Source organism: Plecotus auritus, assembly GCF_963455305.1.
Source record: "Plecotus auritus genome assembly, chromosome: X".
Classification (NCBI taxonomy): domain Eukaryota; kingdom Metazoa; phylum Chordata; class Mammalia; order Chiroptera; family Vespertilionidae; genus Plecotus; species Plecotus auritus.
In genome coordinates, this window is record NC_137784.1 from 109,216,252 (window position 1) to 109,242,849 (window position 26,598).

Here is a 26,598-nt window from a genome sequence, read left to right on the forward strand (position 1 = left end):
AAAATGTCCATACTACCCAAAGCAATCTATAGGTTCAATGAAATTCATATTAAAATAGTAATAGAATGTTTCACACATCTAGAACAAATATATCCTAAGAATTCTGAAACACCAATTTGAAAGAATATATGCACCTCTATATTCATAGCAGTATTATTTACAATAGCCAATATCTTGAAAAAGCCTGTGTTCATCAGTAGAGGAGTGGATAAAAAGTCTGTTGTACAATGGAATAGTATGCAGCCATAAAAAGCAAGGAAACCTTACCTTTTGCAACAGTATGAATGTACCTGGGAATTATTTTGCTAAGTGAAATAAGACAGTCAGAGAAAAACAAATACCATATGATGTCACTTATATGTGAAATCTAATTAAGAAAATAAACTGAAGAGCAAATAGAAACAGAGGCATGGATACATGGAACAAAGGTGAGGGAGACTGGATAAAAGAATGTGAAGGGATTAGCCAAAGAAAACCCATAGACACAGACAACAGTGTGGTGATGGTCAGAGGGAAGGAGTGGGGCAAGGTTTGAGTAGAGGTGAGCAAAGGGGTGGGGAATGGGGACATCTGTAATAGTTTCAACAATAAAAATAAAGTTAAAATATCTTTTAAGCATGTGTAAAAATGAAATAATTGATAAGTGGCAAATTTCCCTTGAGTTCATAGATATTGTTAAAATAATACATTCCAGGACCCTTTAGACAGATGGATAAAAGCCTTCTGTAGTATTGATGACAGAGATGCTTCAGTGAGGAAGCTAGTGTAAAAATAAACCTAGTTTCCTTCTGGTGCAACAGCTGGGTGCTTAAGGGTGAAGCCAGCTTCAGCATGAATGGGCTGTCATGGAACCCTATTTCTAGTTGTCAAGGCAGCAAGTTTAGCATCTTCTTCCAACATCCTGGTAACTGAAAGGAAGAAACTGAAATGATTTACTGAAAGATTACTTAGACAGCAAGTAATTCAAAACAGAATACCAAAGTGAGTTATAAAAAAGGAATATTTATCTTTCAAAAATACAACTTTGAACACTACTGACATCTCATTTACAAAGTATTTTCCTGAAATACTCTTCATCGGCTTTGCTTACTTAGTACATTCAGTTATTTTGAATCAAAGCTCAAGGGAGGGCATGCTTATGTTCTTATAAGCACCACCAATACCAAAAAAGAAAAGATCATCTATGCCTCAGGATATTAGCCCCAAATCCTCATTTTCCCCTTTCTCTTCCACCAAGCAGGACCTCCTGACCGGTCCACCCACACTGACATTGCAATCTGGAGGTGTCCCTGACACTTCAGGTAGAGCTGACCTACTTGCAGGAAGCCTCACACACACTGGCCCAGTATTCATTCATTACCAAGAGTTTTCTACTAATACTCATATCAACTCTTTGCAAACATTCAGCATGAAGTAAACATAGTATTTACAGCAGTACACACTTTGCAATTCAACACACTGACAGTAGAAGAAAAGGGACCAACAGATTTTGTACGAAGGCCAGAGGGAAAACATATTAAAATAAATCCCTTTTGCTAATGTGTGTGTGCACATGTGTACATGCACACACATGTTTTAACTCATAGAAAACTAAACATTCCCTCCTTTAAAAGCAGACTATTTACAGGGTGATTCTAAATAGCACATACACATGCCAGTCATACTGGAGTCTTGCTTTCTGCACATTCATGGAGATTTGTGGTTTTTTAAAAATTCTGAAATAAACTTTTTACCTGCTATATTAGAGAAAATAAGTTCGAAACAGTTGTCAACTTTTGTTTGACAGTAATTTGCAAAAGCCACATATCATGCTTTGTCTTTTAAAAGGTGAACCTGGTCAAAACCTTCTAGAAGACTGATGTGTTATTCACTTACTAGGGATTGGAAAGACAACATCAGTTATGGAGTATCCAGTGCTCCTCACATTTCTCACCAGTAGCAACATTAATGTGAAGAGAACTTTTGAAACACAAACCACGCACAAATCATCAAAATATTTCAGTTAACAGTGTTTAAAAAAATACCGAAGTCTACAACAGTAGTACAGACATCGAAAACACCCCAAATACTCTTTAGCCTCAGGCCTTTTTCAATACTACTAATAAAAAAGACAATTGACAGAAAGGGAGAAAGTTACAGCACTTGAGGTTTGAGTAAATTTCTTTTTAGGGCCTGTAGCTTGACGTGCTGCTCTAGGATCCTTATTTTAAGTCAAAATAGATTCCAGGAACGAATTAACAAATTTAAAGCAATTTTCACTGGAAACCATTGAAAATACAAATCACTTTCTAAGCTTGTCCAACACACATTTATTTTCAGGATCCCAGGTTGTTAGGTAGATGAATTTAGGTCAGTTTCAAGCCCTCAAAGCCACAGAACTTCCATCTCTTCTCTAGACTGGCTCCAACTCCAGTCATTTCTTGCTTGAAGGTATGCTGAAGTCTGCTCATGAGACACTCCACATCACTGGTGCAGATCTGTGGGAAAGAGAGCACATCTCTATTCAAAACCAATTTTACCTTCCTAATCTGGTTCTTTACCCCCCAATGTTGCTTACTTTAGGATGCTGATGCGTACATGTACATTGGAGTGGGGTTGACCTTGTCCCCCTCCTTATACATGTGTATGTGTTGGGTGAGTGGCTTCCGGATGGCAGCCTTCTTCTGTTGTGACCTCTAGACAGAGTTCACTGAGCTTTCTTTTTGTTTATGTTTTTCATAACTGCTTTACTAAATAAAGCATAAAGTATAATTCACATACAATAAATTCACTTATTTCACATATTGATTGATGAGTTTTAGTAAATTTATACTATTGTATAAATCCTATCTAATAAAAGAGTAATATGCAAATTAACCATCACTCCGCTACACCCACTAACCATGCCCACTAGCCAATCAGGAGCGAATATGCAAATTAACCCCAACCAAGATGGCTGCGGCCACAGAGAGAGCAGGAGGGAGGCTTGGGTTTCCCCGGCGATGGAGGAAGCCAAGCTTTCTGCACACCCTGGCCGGCTCAGGCCTCTGCTTAAGGCTACAAAGTTTCAATTATAGAAGTTAAATAAATTCCAACAGAAATGGATGCTGCCACGGAGGGAACAGAAGGCTTGGCTCCACTCCAGGCTACAAAGTTTCAATTGTAGAAGATAAATAAATTTCAGATACCAAGGCCTCTGCTTGGGTCACCGGGGGGCGTGGCCAGCCTGCAAACCACCACAGGCCCCTCGCCCAGGCCGCCCCACACCCCAAGGGAACCCCCACCCTGATCCGGGACACCCTTCAGGGCAAACCAGCTGGCCCCCACTTGTGCACCAGGCCTCTATCCTATCTAATAAAAGAGTAATATGCAGATTGACCATCACTCCAACACACAAGATGGCTGCCCCCATGTGGTCAAAGATCCTGCCCCCATGTGGACAAAAGATGGCCACCACAAGATGGCCAGCAGGGGAGGGCAGTTGGGAGGGACCAGGCCTGCAAGGGAGGGCAGTTAGGGGTTACCAGGCTGGCAGAGAAGGTAAGTTGGGGGCAAAGAGGCTGGCAGGGGAGCAGTTAGACATCAATCAGGCTGACAGGGGAGTGGTTAGGGGGTGATCAGGCTGGCAGGCAGAAGCAGTTAGCAGCAATCAGGAAGGCAGGCAGGCGAGCAGTTGGGAGCCAGCAGTCCTAGATTGTGAGAGGGATGTCCGACTGCCCGTTTAGGTCCGATCCCACCGGGATCAGGTCTAAATGGGCAGTCGGACATCCCTTGAGGGGTCCCAGATTGGAGAGGGTGCAGGCTGGGCTGAGGGACCCGCCCCTCCTCCGTGCACGAATTTTGTGCACCGGGCCTCTAGTTTTTATATAATATACAATTTTATATATGTACCACCACTTTTTTTATCCACTCATCTATTGATGGGCACTTGGGTTGCTTCCATATCTTGGCTATTGTAAATAATGCTGCAGTGAACATAAGGGTGCATATATTATTATGAATTAGTGTTTTGATTTATTCAGATATATACCCAGGAGTGGAATGGCTGGGTCATAGGGCAGTTTCATTTTTATTTTTTTCAGGAACCTCCATACTATTTTCCAACTCTGAGATTTCTGTTGGAAAAAGCTGGTATCAGTCATAATGGAGAGGCTTGTGTTTTTAATCAGCTGAATGGCAGCAGATCAATATTAGTGATGCTATATGCAGGCCTACCGAAGCTGCAAAGCCTTTTGGGAAGGGAGTGAGGCATAAATGGCTGCCACCAGACCAGAATTCTCCATACATGTATTGGTTCACAAATTGGAAAAGTGAACTAATTCTGTGTATTGTCCCCCTCTCCCTCTCCCATCTTCTCTCTCTCTCTCTCTCTCTCTCTCTCTCTCTCTCTCTCACACACACACACACACACACACACACACACACACACACACACACATTCACTCACATCAGTATAAAAACAAATCTGTGGACCCCTTTAGGGCTTGCTTGACATGATCGTGGTCATCTTTAAGCTGGTAGCAACATTCCTAACTGTGAACCTGGGCACTAGGGCTTGACAGAAAAGCAGCAGGGAATCCTTATAGAAACCCCAAATTGCCACCACACTATATATTCCTGGAGCTAGAGGGAGGGTCCTCCTCAGTTCTGTTGGTACCACTGTAGGCTCTCTTTGGGAGGGCCTGGCATTACTCTGGCAGGAAGCTGCTCAGGAGGACCTGGGTCTGGATAGGAGGGAGATCAAGTTTTCTTTCCAGTGCTAGTAGTAGACTGTATTCCAGTTAAGTGAAATCACATTGTGAAGTATCATATAGAGTTGAATACCCATTTCAGAAAACTCAAATACTTAATGTTTACTCATATATACATATGATATATACGTGAGGCATATGTATAGAAAAGGGTCTGAAATAAAGATATGCCAACTGTTAATAGTGGTTATCCTTGAGGGGTTGGGTTGTGAATAACTTTCTTTTTACTATATTTCTATATGAATTACATTTTTAGATAATATGTATGCATTATTTTTACAATTTAAAAAAAGAACCAGATCATTTGTACTGATATATAGTTCAATTTTATACCACTTCAACTGACCACTTGGTCCTGGTGCTCACATTCCATCCCTCCTTTCATGGCCAAATAGGCCATTTAATTGCAGAATAGCATCATTTCCTAGAGAGTAATGAGGGGAGTGCAAGCTAGAAATGAAACAAATGCCACGAGGAGGATGTATCATCATAGCTAGATTCCCAAATGGGCCAGTGCCTCTGTTAGAGCACATATGCCTAAATGACTTAACATTTTGGACATCCAAGTGCAGGAGTCTGTATTCCAATGGCACTTCTCAAAAGGCCTGGATCCTGTGAAATAGTAAGTACAATCAATGAGCAGGTTTAACTGAATGCTGCTTCTGAAAAAAAAAAAAAATCTATCACGAGTTTATTTATCCTAAGGAGTCAAGAGTTCCCTCCTCCTTCAGTAAGGCATCCTTGACCTTCTAGGGAACTAGCACTTACTCTTGCTCCTGATGCTTTGTGAGTTCCTCCAGAGGATGTCATCCAGGGAAGAAAGAAGCCAATGAGATCGGCTGTGAGCAAATATTTAGGCTGTGTTACAGACTTATTGTTCCATGTTTTGTTGTTTTGCCCCTGCCTTGATTGCTTCATTATAGACAATGGCAGTGGTGATGGTGATGGTTGGGGAGGTGGTTGGAGTAAGACTTCCAATTTGGAAAATTAACATTTGTTTATTGTTATAGGTCCAGGGCAAAAGATTGATTTGTGAGAAATATTGGTTAATTTATAGCTTATAGTAAATTAAGAGAAAGTACATTAATTCTTTAAAGGTGTATCTTGGAAGTTGGGTGGCCAACTCATTCAGGTTTTCCCAGATTTCCCCAGTTTTAGCATTGGAAGTCCCAAGTCCCAGGAAACCCTTCAGTCCCAAGCAAACAGAGATAGATGGTTACCCTACTTGCCAGAATGAGGCTCCACAATGAATCACAGTGATAGAATAGGTGAGGGACATTTCCTTAGAGCAATTACTAATGACTTATCTATGCTTGAAGAGAGTAAGTTCCCCTCTTCACGAAGAACTCTACATTCCATTCCAGGCTCCCACATACCTTATTATCTAGACGGTGCAAGTAGGAACAGATGTATTCAATGCTTGCTCCAAATGGGTGAACGTGAAGGAATGTGGAGATAATCCCTATAAAGACAATACCATGGAGGTTACACTTGAGATGCCACATGATAATGTATAGAAAGAGCTAACTTATTATGTACAACAAGCATGTCAAACTCGTGGCTGGCGGGCTGCATGCCTCGTTTGGCATGCGGCCTGCTGGCCGTGAGTTACAATAGCTATGTACTGGGCACTATTCTAAGTTTACATCTATTTTACTCATTTAATCTTTACAACAACCTGTGAGATAGGTATTACCATCCCCATTTCATAGATAAGGAGACACTGAGGCACAGAAAATTTAAGCAATTTGCCCAAGGTCACACAGCTGGTAAGTGGCAGGGTTGGTATTTGAAACTAGACAATCACTCTTAACATACTGCCTCTCACTACACTATATAACGTGTAGAAAAGCTGGCATATGAGAATTAATTTCCATCATTTTTTATGGCTAAAGATGACCTGAGTTCTACATTTTACAAGGAACTTAGAATTTTACAATGAATTTAGATTTGCTGAGTTTTTAAAGTTCCTCTGCACAGTCTTTAAATTGGACTGTAGCCTCTTCTGCATTAATAATGTCTTGTTGTGGTAGAAGTACTTTGCCTGACTACAGTGTGCCTCTCACATAAGAATTTGCTGATTATATTTGAGTTTTATTCTGTGATTATCTCCATAAGAAAAGCCAAACTTTTTTTTCTGCTCAAGTGATCATTAACATTTTGTTTGTGTTCAAAGCCCTGAATCTCCGAATTCTCACGGCAGTTTATAGCTTCCAGGAATGGTCATAATTTCTACTCAGCATAACTATGGGGTGATTGGCAGTTACACATACTGTCTTGATTGTTCTGTCCACCAGGTTAATTGCTCTAATATTTCTTTTGTCCAAAAGTCTACTATTTCTTTCTTTACATTTTTTTTTAATTTACCTCCTTTTACAAGATCTTAGATATCTCAAATAGATCCAGACTTGAATTTACTGAAAACTGCCAGGAAATAAAAGCTAAATATGATTTAGTTCATAAACTGCAACTTATCTGTCCCTTTTATAGATTGACAAAGAATATCATAAGTTTAAATTGTAGTTTGAAGTTCAAATTAGTTTTTTGTGAAAATCCTCCGAGTATTAGATGTCATAGGAATAGGTTGGAGGATCTCGAAGTAACTGATGGTAGGGCTCAAAATCTGTTCAAAATAGATGTTATTACTTTATAACACTCCTTTATTCTTCAATGACAAGGCAAATTGAATTTATAAACACTGACTCAAGCTGAGAAACTTAAATTCTGAAGAATACAGCCCATGTTCAAAGGAATTCTAGATGCTTTGGTGAAGATAGGCTGTCAAATGCCAAAAAACAACTCCATGGGTTTCAAAACACTGAGCAGTTTTTGTTGGTTCATACCCAAAGAACCAATTTAAAAAAGAGATTTTCCATTCTCTCTGTCAGCCCAAGACTTCTTTAGAAAAACAAAACAAGAAACACTTATCTTAAGAATCTTTGTTTCTAGAATTATCCATTTACAGAAGCTTCCTCCTACCCCCAGCTTTTCTCTGACTGGTCTCCCAGTTGCCATGCCAATTTGTTAAAGAACTTTGAGTTGGAAAACGAAAATAAATTGTCACTTTTCTCGAAGGCTCAATGGCAGATCCCCCAGCACACCTTTATTAACATATCAAATTGTTAAATCCGAGTATAATATCCATTACCAAATGAGGCAGATATTTTAAAAATATGCAGAAGCCGATCAGTGTGGAGAACTTTTGAGATAGGGGTGGGGCTATTATGTGGCTCAGCTTCCTAGAAGGCAGCTAGGATTATCTGCTGAGGCCCTAGATCAGCCTCTTTTAAATGACAAAATATTTCATAGGATCTCAATCTGCCACTGTTCTCCAAATGGGATATAAGTAAAATAAGCATTTGTGAATAGTGCTGTTAAGTGCAAAATGGTTCACTTTTATTAAGGTCTTAATATGAGCTGGGTACTATGTAAACTGATTTAGATGAAATATTGTATTTAATACTCACAGCTGCCCTTTGAAATAGGTAATATTATTATACCCATTTTGCAGATAGAAGAACTAAAGATCAGGATGGAAATGGTGGAGTCAAAACAGGAAGTCAGGTCTGTCTGATTCCTTAACCATTTGTGCTATCTTGCCTCTTTGAATGAATTTCTATATAACGAGAACAATTCTAACATTTATTGCATCTTAGTCCACTAGTGTCCAACACTTATAGACAGCCTTTTGAGTCATCTGCCTGTAACCTGGAAAACTTAAGAGAGGTATTGTAGAGAGCACCTGGGAAAGCACATGAGCATTTCTTTAATTATTGTCAGCTGAATCCAGTGGTGTTGGCAGAGCCATGTCCTGGAAACACACCTTGCCAGAGGCAGGAGTGTTGTTAGCTTGACCTTCAGCCCAGGCGCCAAGGGGTGAGTTTCGTTATCTAAATCCAGCCAAGCACCAGGAATGAATAGGACTCGGGCCCACCCAAGAATGCACATAATCTCCTTGGTCTTGACATTTAGTAAAACTTCCTGGTTTTTGCTGTATAAAATAAACATGCTGTATTGGCTCTGGGTCCCTGTCTCTCCATCAGAGGAGAGTGGTCACACCCAGTCCCAGCTTTCCCTACTGTATTTGTGTCTGTCTCTTTCATTTTCTCAATTCCCTGTCACCCCTACTCAGGAACCAGACCACTCTTTAGCCGCTCTGGACGCGGAAAAGAGAATATTTATAAGGTACACACTTCCTCTGGAGGCTTACCTGGAAAAGCTCTCTGCTATGCAGTGTCTGCACTGTCCCTTGACTAGAACTGAGAAAGCCTCAGCTAACCTTGCATAGAGATTTAAAAAAATCTACAATGTGTTTCTCTAGTGGACCCCCTATTGGCATAGTGCTTATACCTTCACACTTGATGTAGCAGTGGCCACAAAAAGTTTGAAGAGGGCTGGGAGCTGCTGTTACCATTTTTTATTGAAATCTGTACTTGTTCTTATCCAGTAGTCTTTAGGACTCTGGTTTTTTACACTGTCATGCTTCATAAATGCATGGCGTATGCTTATTCATCTTATGCAAACCCATCCTCCTCTGCACTGCAATCTAAACATTGTATGTGTGTGTTTGTTAGCTTCCTTACCCACTAGCAGTGCTTCACGTTCAGATTTGATAGGACTGCTGTTCAGGGTCTTCTCAATAGGGTAGTCACTATCCTGGCTCGATGCACACAGTCTAGAAGCACAGTTTTCCTGTGGAAATAATATGCTTCCTGAGTCAGTTCACCTTATTTGATAACAGGCTTGGTTTCAATTACACAACAGGAAAACTTCTGTAACACAGCACCCTAAAAGCAATACTGTCCCATTTTGATTATTTTTTTAAAAATATATTTTATTGATATTTTACAGAGAGTAAGGGAGAGGGATAGAGAGTTAGAAACATCGATGAGAGAGAAACATCGATCAGCTGCCTCCTGCACATCTCCTACTGGGGATGTGCCCGCAACCAAGGTACGTGCCCTTGACCGGAATCGAACCTGGGACCTTTCAGTCCGCAGGCCAACGCTCTATCCACTGAGCCAAACCGGTTTCGGCCCATTTTGATTATTGAGTGGGAAGAAGGAAAACAGCATAAATTACAAAACCATCCCAGATAATCCAAAGCTCCTTTATTCTATGGCTTCATAAAGGAGTGGAAAAAAATTAGACATTCATCTTTACCAGTTTTAGTTTTCTGCCTTCATCATTCACTCTATACAAGTATCTGGAGGACCAGACTCAACATTTACTGTTTCCTAGATGCCTGGCACTGTTAGGCATGCATTATGACCATTCTACAAATGATAAAAGTGAAGCTCAGATAAATTAGGTAAATAGGTAAATTGCCTAAGATCACATTGCTAGGAAGTGTTAGCCTAGATTTCATCCCAACCCATCCACTGTTAAAAGGACCATTTTTTTTTTCTTATTTTAGGTCCACATTCTGCTAAAGGTAAATCCCATCTCTGAATGGAGAATCTACAGTTTAGCTAATCCAGTTGCAGGTAATCAACTTTTAGCTTTTAAACTAAAACACAGAGTCTCTATTTATTGCCTATCCTCTCTCTCTCTCTCTCTCTCTCATAAGGACATTATCAGTTAGGATATTCCTGACTTGACAGCAAGAAATGGCCGTGACTCAAAATATCATTACTTAGTGGCATTCTTTATTGTTGCAAGTTTTCTCTTTCTGAGCAGAGCAGGCATGTTTCTTAAGAGATATTCGTAAAATTCACGACAGGCATTAAAATTGAAAAATACCTCCAGATCTTTCATGGATCTTTCTTTCTCTCTTTGGGTACTAAGAATATCTTTTTTGTATTATAAATGTGAAGGAAAGCCTTCATAATAAGGAATAAAAGAAATCACTGCTTCAATATCACTGCTATTATAAAAGGAAATGCTGGGAATATGCACCTAGGGGAGATCGGGGTGGGAAGATCATGCCTGACTCAGATTATTTGTCACTTCTTCCCTTCCACAAGTCCTCAGCACAGACAGATTTCCTTCTGTTTTCTTTAGAGATGTCTTCAAAGCGTCCAGGATGCTGCCCCTGAACAAAACGAATGTTCTATGCTGCCAGGCATGTTGTTTTTTGGATTTACAGGCTTCCTGGCTGTAGTTAGACGGGAAACCTTTCTTGATGACCTACTCAATCTTTGGCCTTTAGAATACAATTCAGGCAGTAACTATCATGCCAAGTTTGATTTAGACTACTGGCTCACTTCTAAGCCATGGGCTGTACATCTGCTTCTAATCCTCTTAAAACATTAAATGATCTAGTAAGCCATTTCTTAAATGTGAGTGTTTAACAGATCCTGGGTAATTTAAGATATGAAGACATCCTGAGAAGTTCTAGCCATCTTGAATAGAAATGAAGCCTTACTGAAACTTGACTTCAGTTTTATTATATAGCTGGCATTTAAAAAATTAGCAGGCATATTGAAGTTTTGGATGCTTATCACCTTAAATTTTACTAGCAGATAGAAAGAAGTAGTTCTTTTTGCAGTAAAGCAGATATAAGTTACATTGTTATATTGCAAAACACTGACAATAAGTCACACTGTGGTTTACTGTCAAGCAACCCAAACAAAAATAAACAAAAAAAATCCCTTCTCACCAGAACTTATTGCTTTCCTTTCAACCTAAAATTACTTTTGCAATCTAATGTGATGGTACTTTGCTTCCTAACCTAATTGTGTCAGGTTGAAATATTTGATCACAAATCAGCTTCCCAGAGAAGAAAAGTTTATAATGAACTGTTATGACTTTTTCTGAAAGTAGTTTTTCTTAAAAAAACAACAACAGGAAAAACATATTCTGATTCACATTTTCCTGATTATCAGTTGGATTTCTTTCCTTGTCCTCTTCAGCTTGTGTATCATGGTGTACCCAGTTTCAGAATGGGAAACACTTAGACACACACAATATGGCAAATTTCTTCTATGTAATTTGACCTCTTGCCTCTTTAAATGAAATACTTTACAAAGCAGAAAGCTGTTTACAATAAATCACTAAAAATGCCCTCAAGTCAATTTGTGATGTCAATCTTAAAGGGTGATTTTAAGCATAATGCCACTAGCATAATTCCATGTCTATCTGTAGTCTTCTGCCTACATACTCCATTTTATGTAAAAAGCAAAACAGCTATGTATCAGCTCTGGGACATTTTAGAAGCTCTGATAGTATAAGGAAAGTCCTGATAAATAGAGTTGCTTTGGTACTTTTCAATTAAAAACTTAATAAATGAATTTCTCTGTGATTATGCTTGCTTCTTTAGTAGCAACCACAAACTGGAAGGTGAGTTGATATTATGAAATAGATTAATTAAAAGCATATTGGCTGGGGGTAGGGGAGGTTGGGGGAAGGTCAATTGGGAAAAAAGGAGACATATGTACTACCATTTGTAATAATTTAAACAATAAAAAAAGAAAAAAAAATGGAAAAATAGCATATTGCAAATGGTATCCAGAAGAAAACACTTTCAATCATTTCTTTCAACTACATCATGGTTGCCAGTTCTTAATGGTACTTTGTGGGAAGTCACTATGCTGGCACATACACCCAGTGCACCTGTATGCATTGCATCTTTCGGAGCTGATATACAAAATAAAGAGCATAAGCTTTTGTGGATCTGTAGCATTGTTGATTTTTCACTCTTGATGTAAGATCCTAATCTTCTCTTCCTTCTTTTTTTTAAATTTCTTAAATATATTTTTATTGATTTCAGAGAGGAAGGAAGAGGGAGAGAGAGATAGAAACATCAATGATGAGAGAGAATCACTGATTGGCTGCCTCCTGCACGGCCCCCCACTGGGGATCGAGACTGAAACCCGGGCATGTGCCCTTGACCGAAATCGAACCTGGGACCCCCCAGTCCACAGGCCAACGCTCTATCCACCGAGCCAAACTGGCCAGGGCTTCTCTTCCTTCTAAGACATTAAAATCAGTCAATTCTGGTCAATGAGCCTTTTTTTTTTTTTTTTCAGAGAATAACTTCAGGCATAAAAGAATGTTCAGGCAAAAAAGAAATTAGAGAGTTATGATGGAGACACCATTAGTAGACTTTATACATCCTTAAATAGACTGGTCACCACATTCATGGTTGTGATACATTAATTCATCCGAGTTTGACATACTTGCACTAGATGGAGTGTCTGCAAAACAATGTCAGTGTTCTAGTTGCTCTGTGTTTCTTCCTTTAATGAAATGCTTTATTAAAGGTACTCTGTGTCACAGGAGTTTTCTCTGTTGTTATTTGCTTGACAAGATGAAGTGTGCACCATGGTCTTGACAAGATGAGGTGTACACTGGTCTTTTCCAAGAGGGAATACTGAGGAATTTTAGGGATGTATTGATTTTTTATTCATTGAAAAGTACACTCTCCAGAACCCTTAGAAATGTCAAGGACTCACACTTACTGGTAAAAGGAGAGCCCTTGATTCAAGAAATTACCCTGGAGATGGGGCTTTTAATCCCCAATCAGCCCCACATTCCAAATATTTTCCTATTGCAGCAACTTCCAGGGCATTTTCATTGTCACTGGAAAGAAGTGAAATGGGCAAGGGAAAAGGTTCACTTAGGACTCATGTACCTTTTCTTTAAGATTTTCCAACATTTTTTCCACCTGTAACTTTTCATCTTTGATTTTTTCAAGTTCAGCATCTTTCCTTTTGTATTCCTCTTGGACTTTGAGTAGATGCTACAAGAAAAACCAAAGACAATCAAATCTTAAGGAGTCACACTTCACTTTAAACCTTGGCTGAAATTATACATTAGGCTGATCTACCTCACTTTACACCAGTACACATAATCATTTCTCCGTGCGGAGATACTAAAGGGAAAATCAAGATACTTTTTACTTAAAGTTATTTTTATTTGGCTCTGATGAACTTTCTTTGTTAATATTTTAGAGTCTGAGGAACTGACTGATCTAATCACTTAATTTTCCCATTCCAGCCAGGCGTAAGGGAAAAGTGCAGTTAATTCCGTGTGGACAATATCTTGATTGCTGCACACACTGAATTAGATGTTGGAAAGCATCCTTGCAAATAGCCATTTTCTAAGCCAAATTCAATTTCTTTGAGAAAAGTAGTAAAAAATCTAAATTTCAAAAATGTTAGTTTCCATAATAGTAGGCAAGGGGCTAGATTCATCATAATTTATGATTATAACAAATACTAGCTATTTAGCATTTTACAGGTGCCAAGTATTGGGCAAAGGGTTTTACATGCATGATCTCATTTAAATCTCACAATTTTCCCATGATACATAATACTGAGGCTTAGAGAGGTTTAGTGGCTTGTCTAAGGTTATTCAGTGGCAAAGCTGGGATTTAGACCTAGGTTGCATCAACCCTATATTCCATGCTTGCAATCCCCATATTAGACTATACATCATTTTGGGACAATATGGGAGAAATTTTATAATTGTTTACAAGGCTATGTTCAAATAAAAGTAATCAAAATGAGTGAAATTAATTTTTCCGTAGCTAGAGACCAAATTGTTTCACTGAGGTCTTTGAAGTGATGAAATGGAAAAAAAATAGCGCATCATTTTAAAATTGCACTTAAATTGCAGAACTGTCCTTATGTGGAATGGTTTCAAATCAAGGTAAGAGAAGAAAACAACAAGAAAATGTTTCCAAAGTCTTGCTTTTCAGAGGCTTGCAAAAGACAATTGGAAGGGCTAAAAGACACAGTACAATGTACATTGTCAAAGTTCTTTGAAGTTTAGCTGGGGAGATGCAATTTTTGGTGCAAAGATCTCTGATGTAATTTGCATGTTCTAATTGAACTCCATAGTGACAGTAAAGGAAAGGTAAGCGTTCCTTCACATATTTTGCTAACAGGAAAGGTGAAATATTAATGTGATATTGCTTGTCATACACGAAGACGATGGTAGCAAAAATAATAGGAATATGGGGATCTTAGTGCCAAAAGAGACTACCTATTTACAATTTGTGATTTCCAACCAGCAATAAGCTTTGCTCTAGATAATTCTAAGGCATACAATTAAAAATTATTGCACAATTTAAGTTGTAAGGAAAATGAACGGTAGTCTGGCAAGATAGAAGAGGATAGTATACTTAGAAGTACTACTCCTTTACTATAATGAGAACAGTTGTTGATATCTTTTAAATTGTAGGCTCACTGTGGTGATGATTACATGAAACTTCTAGATATTGAACATCTATTACACAATGTTGTACTTAGGCAATTATAGTGAGATGCACTTATTTAGTTTAGTTTTTATAATTGAAAAATGTGCAGGTAAACTCACTCACATAAATGACTGTGATAACAAAATAAAATAAAAGCAAATTTGTATTATATGCCTGAAGCACTGATACTAAAAAACCCGTAACACCTCTGCTTCTATCCAAATCAAGGATAGGATTCCTGCCATTCCTTCTAAAAGGCTGTATTTTTCAGCTTTGTTTCGACTAGATACTTACCCACCAGCACTTTTTCATAACTAAGTATCTGTGGTTCTTCTTAAGGACCCTGAGGCCCTTCCCAGATCTCAAAGTAGATTATGTTCAGTGTAGTTTTATTATTTTTCACTGAATTCTCATTCTTTAAACAATAGTGATCCATTGCTATCACTGTATTAAGCAGAATATATCATTTACCACAACACATAATCCCTTCCTCACCTATGCCAGAGAACAGAACATCAAGAATTATGAGATTTGCTCTTCTATTTGCTCGCAGGGGACCCTTTTACATGTGAGGAGCTGATGCTGTTTATTCAAAAGGTTCAGAATTCATTTACCTGTTGCATTCCTTGCAGGGCTTGTTGCAGGAGTTTCAACTGTTGTTCCTTGTTTGGGTCATCTTCTTTGTGGGCTTTGCCTTGTTCTTGCTTAAGTAGTTCTACTTCATTCCGATAAGCATCAAGCTGCCAACGGAGGCTGTCATTTTCTTCCTTCAGAGCTTCTGCCTGTGATACTAAGGCTAAACAATCAATATAAAGTAGTGAAACCACATATCCAGATTACTTTGCGCCTCATCTTATTACCATGAAATTGACATGTATAAAAAGCCTCTTAATGAGAAACTTTGGGTCTGAGTTGGCCATGGCAGCAAGGGATGGACACAAGAGCACACAGGCCCATTTTTGCAAATGAACACAGGATTACAACACATGAAAGTTCTTATCATGCTTCATTTTCTTCACCCCACTTATAACTAAGATATTTTCAGGTAACATCACTTGCTTTTATTTGAATTGCACTAAATGATAGGAGTCCTGTAATAAGAATATATAGAGCAAAATGTTTTGAACTAATGATTGTCCACACAATAATTTCTGTTGATAGCTGTTTTGAAAAAATGTAGCCTTGACTGGTCCTAAAGTGGAAAGGTAAATATGAAAACGAAGACATAAGACTTTGGTTTTTAGTATAGCTTAGAAGTTGCCACTCAGTCCTAACAAGATGTAAAAAACTGAACAAACTGAAAACTCAACAGCTCTTCTTAGATTCATCAGGATAGTGAAGTAATAGGGCAAACTGCTACCCACAAAACTGGAGAGAGGTGAATACAGAGTATCTCAGCTTACCAGACCAGAAACCCATGAACAAAAACCTGCACAGGAACCAGTGCCAAAGTAAGAAAATCTAAACTATAATTGGCAAATTGCTGGAGGCTCCACATGGACAAGTCTCAGACCTAAAATGTCAAGGGCAATTCAGTCATAGTGAGGTCTCTACACTTTTGTGACCTTTATCTCCAGGAGCTCAACAAGATCCTCACAGTGAACAGCTGAGAAAAATCCCCTTGTACTTCCAGCAGGGGTTGGAGATAGAAACCATTTTGTACAATCAAACATTCTGTTCTGCTTAAAAAGGCCAGCCTTCAGAAGAAACTATTTTATCAAAGTCTAACCTGCTTGGATTTTGCCAGAGCCTAAATCACCTGGGGAAGGAAAATATCCAACTCTAGCTCCCTTTAGTCATTCTGTCCTACCTAAGGGGGAAAAAAAACCCAAAACACTTGTAAAGTTCACATTCCAGAGACACAGGCTCACTAAAGGACTGAGACCTAATCTTAGGACTGTGGAATGCTTCCCCTCCCTCACTATTGCTGCACTACTAAAGTCCTATTTACCAGTACATCATGTCCAGATTTATTTTAAAAAGTACAAGGCATGCTAAAAGGTAAAAAACAAAATTGTAAGAGACTAAACTGGGATCAGAATCAGAGTCAGATATAGCAGGAAAGTTGGAATTATCAGACCTTGAATTTAAAACAACTAATATTAGTATGCTAGGCTTTAATGGAAAAAGTAAATAACATGAAAAAACAGATGGCTAATGTAAGCAGAGTATTGAAAACTCTAAGGAAGAATCAAATAGAAATCTAGGAATAAAAAGACATTATAACAGAAATGAAAAATGCCTTCAACAAGTTTATTAATAGACCTGTGGAAAAAAATATCTGAGCTTGAGAAGATGACAATAGGAACTGACTAAACTGAAAAGCAAAGAAGAAAAAAAAAAAACCAATCAGAATATCCAAGAACTGTGGGACAACTAACTACAAAAGATGTAGCATACATGTAATGAGAATATCAAAAGGAAAAGAAATAAAGGAACAAAGCAATATTTGAAGCAATAATGACTGAAAATTTCCCCAAATTAATGTCAGACACCAAACCACAGAGAAGATCAAATAGGATAAATGCCAAAAAAATTAGACCTGAACAGATACCTCATCAAAGATAAACCAAAGTCAAGTAAGTGTCATCATATGTCATATGTCATTAGAGAACTGCAATTTAAAACAATGTGATATCACTACATACCTAATAGAATTGCCAAAATCCAAAACAAAGACAATGCCAAGTACTGGTGAGGACGTGGAGCAAACAGAAACTCTATTGCTGGTGGGAATGCAAAATGGTGCAGCCGCTTTAGAAAACAGTTTGGCAGGTTTTTTTTTTTTTTAATTTAAATCTTTATTGTTCAAATTATTACAGATGTCCTCTTTTTTTCCCCCCATAGCTCCCCTCCACCAGTTCCCACCCCACCCCAGGCTCTCACCACCCTACTGTCCACGCCCATGGGTACTGCATACATGCATATAAGATCTTTGTCCCATCTCTTCCCCCACTAACTATCCCCTTCCCCCAGAGAAATGTCAGTCTGCTCCATTTCCATACCCATGATTCTATTACATTTACCAATTTACTCTGTTCATCAGATTTTTTATTCATTTGATTTTTAGATTCACTTGTTGATAGATATTTGTTGTCACTTTGTTGTTCATAATTTTTTTATCTTTACCTTTTTCTTCTTCTTCCTCTTCTTAAAGAATACCCTTCAGCATTTCATATAATCCTGGTTTGGTGGTGATGAACTCCTTCAGCTTTTTCTTGTCTGTGAAGCTCTTTATCTGCCCTTCAATTCTAAATGATAGCTTTGCTGGGTAGAGTAGTCTTGGTTGTAGGTTCTTGCTATTCATCACTTTGAATATTTCTTGCCACTCCCTTCTGGCCTACATAGTTTCTGTTGAGAAATCAGCTGACAATCGTATGGGTACTCCCTTGTAGGTAACTAACTTTTTCTCTTGCTGCTTTTAAAAGTCTCTCTTTGTCTTTTGCCTTTGGCATTTTAATTATGATGTGTCTTGGTGTGGTCCTATTTGGATTACTCTTGTTTGGGGTTCTCTGTGCTTCCTGGGCTTGTAAGTCTATTTCTTTCACCAGATAGGGGAAGTTTTCTGTCATTATTTCTTCAAATAGGTTTTCAATATCTTGCTCTCTCTCTTCTTCTGGCACCCCCATAATTCGGATGTTGGTATGTTTAAAGTTGTCCCAGAGGCTCCTTACACTATTTTCATATTTTGGGATTCATTTTTCCTTTTGCTCTTCCGGTTGGGTGTTTTGCTTCCTTGTATTTCAATTCTTTCACTTGATTCTTGGGATCCTCTACTCTATTGTTGAATCTGTATATTATTCTTTATTTCTGTCAGTGTATGCTTAATTTCTGACTGGTCCTTTTCCATTTTTTTCTTCATTCTCACTAAGATCTTGAAGGTCTTACCAAGTTCCTCGGAGGTTTCTAGAAGAGTCTTGAGTAACCTTATAACTGTGGTTTTGAACTCTCTATATAGTATTTTGCTTTCTTCCATTTCTTTCATTTGTGACATGTTTCTTTGTCACTGCATTTTGGCTGATTCCCTGTGTTTATAGAGTGGCTTTGTGTGCTAGGTGTCCTATAGGGCCCAATGGCTCAGCCTTCCCAATCACCTGAGGTGGACACTCTTGGTGTACCGCTTTGTGGGCTGTGTGCACAGTCTTATTGTAGTTGAGCCTTGATTGCTGTTGGTATCACTGGGAGGAATTGACCTCCAGGCCAATTGGCTGTGAGGACCAGCTGTGATTACAATGGAAGAGCTGCTATGCAGGAGACACCCTTATGGGGCAGGACTTGCTTCAGTGGGGCTTTGGTGCTCACTGAGTCTGCCTCTTGAGTGTGTCACTTATGGATGTGAAGAGTTGTAATCTGGTATGGTCTCACACTGACCACTGGGTACACTGGCTCTTGGATCTCCAAGGAGGTGCAAGTCAGCTACTGTCTGAGGCCACCCAGCAGGAGCTACAGAGAGATCTGCAGATTCCTCCTCTTTGTTTGGGGTTTGGAAGTGCCCAGATGAGGCCCAGCTGTGAAGCAATGAAAGCTGTTGTCCAGCCTTGGGCCTTCTTTTGGAGGCTCTGGGGCTCTCTGACCCAGCTGCAGTTTGTTAGGTTTAAGATTGCAAAAGGCCAGGCCATTCATATGCAAAAGCCGCTGTGCACAACTTGGGTGGGGTTGTAAATTGGATGGGGCGGGGTCTCAGGGAATCTCCAGGGTGGAGCAAACAGCAATGGCTGCCAGTCGGTCCTACACCGGGGAGGTCCCAGCTCAGGAACAAAGACCATTGCGAGTCCCTCTGTCTGGAAGAAAGCCACACCCACATTCCTGCCCCTATGCCAGATAATTCAATTTCTCCTCGTATGTGTCTGGGTCCCCCAAAGTCTCACCCAGCACTGGAGCTCAGCGCAAGCAGGAGCTTGTATCTCCCTCCCCATTAAAAAAGCAGCATACCCAGGTGCCAGCCTGTGCTGCACCTCCACACCTCCTACCAGTCTCAATGCGCTTTCTTTACTTCTAGTTGTACTTCCACTCAGCAAGCTTTCCCACGGTTCTGGATGATAGTTGTTATTTTGATATGGTTGTGGGAGGCAGCAAGTAGAGGTGTTTACCTATGCCACCATCTTGGTTGATCTCTCCTTGGTAGTTCTTATAAAATTAAACGTACTCTTATATATGATCCAACAATAATTTTCCTTGGTATTTACTTAAGTGAACTGATAACTTATGTCTCTACAAAAACCTGCACATGGATTTTATAGATTTATTCATAACTGCCAAAACTTGGAAACAACCACAATATTCTTTAGTAGGTGAATGGGTAAACTAACTGTGGTATATCCAATGTACTATTACTCATGAAAAGACCTGGAGAATGCATAAATGCATATTATTTAGTAAAAGAAACCAATGAAAACAGCTACACACTGTATGATTCCAACTATATGACATTCTGGAGAAGGCAAAACTATGGGTACAGTATAAAAAAATCAGTGGTTTCGAGGGGTTAGAGGGGGAAGAGAAGGATAAATAGTCAGAGCACAGAGGATTTTAGGGCAGTGAAACTATTCGGTATGATACTACAATGGTGGATACATGTATTTTGAGCATTTGTCCAAATATATACAATTGAAAACTCCAAGAGTGAACTCTAATGCAAACAATTGACTTTGGGTGATAATGATGTATACACTGATTGTAACAAAAGTACCCCTGTGGTGCAGGATGTCAATAGTGGGGGCGCCTGTATGGGGGGCAAAGGGTGTTTGGGAACTCTGTACTTCCTGTTCAATTTTGTTGTGAACTTAAAACTGCTCTAAAATTTAAAGTTTATTAATTTAAAAAACCTAAGATACATGGGGAAACCTAGGTTAAGTTTAATTATTTATGGTTCTGGAACATTTTTCAAGGTCAAAAATCATAAGAGCTATTTCAAAAATATTTAATGAGATGATTTTTTTCACTCACCAAACATTTGTTGAGTACCTTTCATGTTCCAGGCTTATAACTATGGCAATAAATGTGATTCCACTAATCTCTATTGCTTACACTCCAAATTAATGGAAAAATTTATAATTTATTCCTTTTATGATTCCTAACACAGCACAGGCCCAGAAAAGAGACATTATCAAAATGGATCAAAATTACAAATTTATATATTCTATATATATAAAACCCTATAATGCAAATAGACTGAACAGCAGAACAACCAAACAACTGGTTGCTATGATGTGTGCTGACCACCAGGGGGTGCATGTGGAACATGGTCGGTGTCAGTCACAGCAGGATGGTGGAGAAGGTGAACAGGGGCACCAGACCAAGGCTGGTTGCTGTCATCGGGGTGAGCCTCTGGTGGTTACTGAAAATTCTTTGCTGCTGGCACCTGGCGCTGGTTCCAATTGCTCAGCACCATCAGCGGGTGCGAGTGGCAGCTGCTGGCCCCGATGGCCCCTGAGGGCTTCTCCACCTCCCCCTGCTCCTGAGGGGTGATTGGGGCTGGCAGCTGCCACTCGCACTGGCTGCTGTTGCTGGCCCCGCTAGCACCCACTGCTGGCGCCAGCCCCAATCACTCCACACCGTCAGGGAGCAGTGGTGGCGGGAGTGGGGCTGCTGGCAGACAGGGGACTGGGGCTGTGGGGGGAGCTGCTGGGCGGGGGCGTGGAGGATGGGCCAAGATCCACCCCGGTGCCCACCACAGCCTCGTGGCCCACAGTTCCTTTCAAGGTGCATGAATTCGAGCACTGGGTCCCTAGTTAAATGTATAAGAATGTTAAAAGGCAATTTGTCAAAGGTGGGGATTTTGTCAGCTACCTATGGGAAGTGACTTTGGGTAGAAAAAAGTAAAAGAAGGTAATGAAAATCAAATCTTCAAGATTATTAGTTATAAATGGTGGAACAAGAGTTTTCTAAAGGGATTTCGAAGGCTCATATTCTATACCATGAATGGAAAGAAGTTGTGCTTTACCAAGATTAAATATATAGAAGAAAGCCATATTCTAAGGGTAAAACATTAATCATTCCTAAAAAAGAAGCTGTCTCTTAGGGAGTTGCTAGGTTTAATTCAATGCCTTTAACTAGAGGGTCTTCCTAAAACAATCAGGTACTGATGTAGGATGATGTGATCAGATTGTCTGTCCAAAGCAAAGAATGCCCATGTAATAGGAAGGGCCTGGTGAGAAATATTTTCTGGTAGTGTTGAGAGATGCTCTCAGTGTCCACATTTGTTTTCTGTGTATTGCCTCAAAATTATCCTGATATGCCTCCTTTAACACTAAAATTTTGTTTAAAAAATTACAAGACATTTGGCATGACGCATTCAATTTATGTTTGGTTTTAATGTCTGTTGTGATCACACAGATTTTGTGTCTTTGAGGATAAAGCTGTTATACAGAGACTTGGACTCACAGCATTCCAAATAATAGCTATCCTTGTCATCTCTCCCAGCAGCTGGGATACTTGTCATCAGACAGCATGTTCCTAACAATCACAACACCAAAAGAAGATGGTAAAAGTGAAAATGACTGTATATAGGGAACTATATGGAAAAAGGGACATTAACTGCCAAACAGGGAAAGAAATATTCGATTTGCTTGCTGGTTCAGTACCAAGGACAGCATCTTGAGCTGGAGTTTCGCTGAATAGCAGAGGTTAGTTACTTTGTAAATCAAGTGAATGCTACAGATGGAGTTACTTATTTTTGCTTTGGTTTGCATGTTTGTCCTCTGGCAAGCCACATGGTTCAATACAAAATAGCAATATTTCATCTTCCTCCTTTTGTTTTCTTCTTGTACAGCAGGCCAGTAATTATGCTCAAGTCCCACAACTCATGTGGAGAAACATGGAAAGGAAAAGGGCAAAGATATGGAGAATGGTTTGAGGCATATTCTCCAGTTTAAATGTGAAAATATTTTCCCTCTGAGAAAATGAGGAGCAGATGCTTCCCTCCTGGGGAAAAGGGCATGTTGATGAGCAGAGATGGAGACCTGCCCACAGGAAGGAGCAGATAATAATCTCAGTTTGGACCTGTCACCAAGCAAAAGAAAATGTGATCTCCTATAATGCTACTAGGGGACCCCACTTACAAGATGTATTTCCCACTCTCTGAAATGAGGGCTTTTTTCATTTTAATGAGGACACCAAGTATTCACTTTTATAGACTTAATATTAATTGGACCCATTTCTGAAGTTGGAGTTCTTTGTACATTGCAATAACATTGAAAAGTTCAATATTACCTTTTAATAATATGTTTGAGTAGGCGAATCCATCAGTTCTGATACTATAGTGCATAGTACAGTGAATTAATCCATATCCTGCCATCATTACTTTTGGGATTATCATTTTTTACTATGTCTTATGTGGGAAAAACGTTCCACTTTATGGGGATTTCTCCTCAGTTCTGAAGACTGTCAGTTCATCATGAAAATATGTATGAAGGCAGCTGCAAACTCCTTCTCTTAGAGGAGCCACTTAGAGTAAAAATCCCAGACATGTTTTTCTATAACAAAAAAAAATCTAAAAGGATTTTGTGCCATTAAAATATTAATGCCTAAGTTTCTTCAATGGTAGAAAGAAAACAAAATAAAACAAAATAATGGAAGTAAATTCAGGGAGTTGACTCTTACAAAACCAGAATATAAGAGATACTAAAAAATTGTTAATAAATTAGAGAAGGAAAAATGGGTCATATTCCCCTAAAGGTTCATAAAAAATTTGAGTTGGAATGATGCACAAAGAAAATGACAAAAAGAACAAAGAATGTGAAGAAAGGAGAGGGAGATGATATGAGCATAATCCATTGGGAGTGGCTACAGTCCAGCTCAGGTAAAATCTCAAGTGAGTTTCCTGCCTCATGATGCTTTGCTTTCTTGCCTCTGCAGGCCATTACTTGAATCAGGTTTCTATCATCATGGATCTACCTGGGACCTCATTGTTTCTACTCTGATATCTCTAAAGTCCCATCTCCAACACAGTTATCTTCACCTATGAATTATTTCAATGGCCCTCATGACCCAAAGACACCGCTCTCTTCCTTACTGGAACCTCTAATCTCTAGGAGTGGCCAACTTCGTCCAGTCCATTAATTATTTTCTGCCTAAACAGATTCCACTGCAAATTCCTTAGTCAGCAAATTTCTTCACCCTCATGAAAACCATTGGCACGGTTTACCATATCTATCTTAATTCATGGTCACTTGACTCAAGTTTCTCTGCTTCTTACCCTGGGCTGCAAAAGACTCTCTCATAGGAAGTTGCAGAGCTGGGCATTCCTGGTCAATACAGATTCAAGGTGGTCATTGCTCATGGGTATTTCACTTCTTCCTTTTCTTTTACTTTACTGGGGATAGCCCCCAAAGTTCTGTATTCAGCCCTTTGTTATTCTTTCTCATTTGTCTTTAATACTCATTCACATTTGGCAAACATCTCTGTATTACCATTTTCTACTCCTACTTTCTTCAATCCTGATTTGTATACAAATCCTTTTTATTCATTTACTAACCATCAGCTCTGAAGCTGATCTCATCACATTCTGCAAATCAATTCCATCCATCAGTCCATTTATGTCAGTTCTACTATAATGGGTTGAATTTGCATCCCCCCTCCAAGATATGTTGCAGTCCTCAGAATGTGACCTTATTTGGAAATAGAATCTTTACAGAGGTAATCAAGTTAAAATGAAGTCATTAGGGTGGATTTCCAGACTTATATGACTGATGTCCTTATACAAAGGGGAAATTTATACACAGAGACAGACATACATACAGAAAGAATGCCATGGGAACATGAAGGCAGAGACTGGGGTGATGCATCTGCAAGCCATGGAAGGCCAATGATTGCCAGCAAACCTCCAGAAGCTAGGATAGAGGCATGGGGCAGATTCTCACAGCCCTCAAAAGGAACCAACTGTGACATCTTGATCTCAGATTTCTAGTCTCCAGAACTTACTGAGAAAATAAAATTCCTGTTGTTTCAACCTCTCTATTTGTGATACTTTATTATAATAGTTTCAATGAACTAATAAAACTACCAAGCTTCCAATCTCCCAGACTAGAAAACCTAGGATAATTCTGGGTTCTTTCATTTTCTTCATCATCTATATCCAATCTGGCACCAAAGACTTTCATTTATTTCCCCCAAATGACTCCTAACATCTTTAATTCATATTTTCTTTTTTTGTGTGGTTATTATTTATTTATTTTTTTAAAGTTCTTTATTGATTAAGGTATTACATATGTGTCCTTATTCCCCCATTACCCCCCACTTCCCATTCATGCCCTCAACCCCCTGTTGTCTGTGTCCATTTATTAGGCTTACATGCATGCATATAAGTCCTTTGGTTGATCTCTCCCCCTTACCCTCGCCCTCCCCTACCTTCCCTGATGTTTGACGTTCTGATTGACATTTCTCTGTCTCTGGATCTCTTTTTGTTCATCAGTTTACGTTGTTCATTATATTCCACAAATGAGTGAGATCATGCGATACTTATCTTTCTCTGCCTGGCTTATTTCACTTAGCATAATGCTCTCCTTCTCAATCCATGTTGTTGCAAATGGTAAGAACTCCTTCTTTTTTACCGCAGTGTAGTATTCCATTGTGTAGATGTACCACAGTTTTTTAATCCACTCATCTGCTGATGGGCACTTAGGCTGTTTCCAAATCTTAGCTATGGTAAATTGTGCTGCTATGAACATAGGGGTGCATATATCCTTTCTGATTGGTGTTTCTGGTTTCTTAGGATATATTCCTAGGAGTGGGATTACTGGGTCAAATGGGAGTTCCATTTTCAGTTTTTTCAGGAAACTACATACTGTTCTCCACAGTGCCTGCACCAGTCTGCATTCCCACCAGCAGTGCACCAGGGTTCCTTTTTCTCCGCATCCTCGCCAGCACTTGTCATTTGTTGATTTGTTGATAATAGCCATTCTGACAGGTGTGAGATGGTACCGCATTGTCGTTTTGATTTGCATCTCTCTGATGATTAGAGACTTTGAGCATGTTTTCATATGTCTCTTGGACTTCCTTCTGTCTTCTTTCGAAAAGTGTCTATTTAGATCAGTTGCCCATTTTTTGATTGTGTTGTTTATCTTCTTTTTGTTAAGCTGCATGAGTTCCCTGTAAATGTTGGAGATTAAACCCTTATCGTTGATATCATTGGCAAATATGTTCTCCCATGCAGTGGGTTTTCTTGTTGTTTTATTGATGGTCTCCTTTGCTGTGCAAAAGCTTTTTATTTTGATGTAGTCCCATTTGTTTATTTTTTCTTTAGTTTCCATTGCCCGAGGAGCAGTATCAGTGAAGAAATTGCTTCAGCATATGTCAGAGATTTTTCTGCCTGTGGATTCCTCTAGTATTTTTATGGTTTCTCATCATATGTTTAAGTCCTTGATCGATTTTGAGTTTATTTTTGTGTATGGTGTAAGTTGGTGGTCTAGTTTAATTTTTTTGCATGTATCTGTCCAATTTTCCCAATACCATTTATTGAAGAGACTGTCTTTACTCCATTGTATGTTTATGCCTCCTTTGTCAAATATTAATTGAGCATAGTGGCTTGGGTCTATTTCTGGGTTCTCTATTCTATTCCATTGATCTATATGTCTGTTCTTGTGCCAGTACCAGGCAGTTTTGAGAACAGTGGCTTTGTAATACAGCTTGAAATCTGGTATTGAGATTCCACCTACTTTGTTCTTCTTTCTCAGGATTGCTGTGGCTATTTGGGGTCCTTATTTATTCCAGATGAATTTTTGGAGA

General features: G+C 39.1%; 1 protein-coding gene across 4 annotated transcripts in view; it reads right to left on the reverse strand.

Annotated features, from left to right (window-relative positions):
• Positions 1 to 982: 982 nt before the first annotated feature.
• The window catches only part of ENOX2 (ecto-NOX disulfide-thiol exchanger 2), a 330,767-nt gene continuing 305,151 nt past the window's right edge, over positions 983 to 26,598 (reverse strand). For 3 of the 4 annotated variants that reach the window (XM_080653885.1, XM_080653884.1, XM_080653886.1), the window contains 5 exons: positions 15,489 to 15,670; positions 13,306 to 13,413; positions 9,314 to 9,422; positions 6,107 to 6,192; positions 983 to 2,477 (listed from right to left, as the gene is read on the reverse strand). In XM_080653885.1, the coding sequence (XP_080510011.1) occupies positions 2,346 to 2,477; positions 6,107 to 6,192; positions 9,314 to 9,422; positions 13,306 to 13,413; positions 15,489 to 15,670 (617 nt within the window). In that variant the 3' untranslated portion in view covers positions 983 to 2,345. The remainder of the gene's footprint in view (positions 2,478 to 6,106; positions 6,193 to 9,313; positions 9,423 to 13,305; positions 13,414 to 15,488; positions 15,671 to 26,598) is intronic. The other variant, XM_080653887.1, reaches the window with a different exon arrangement.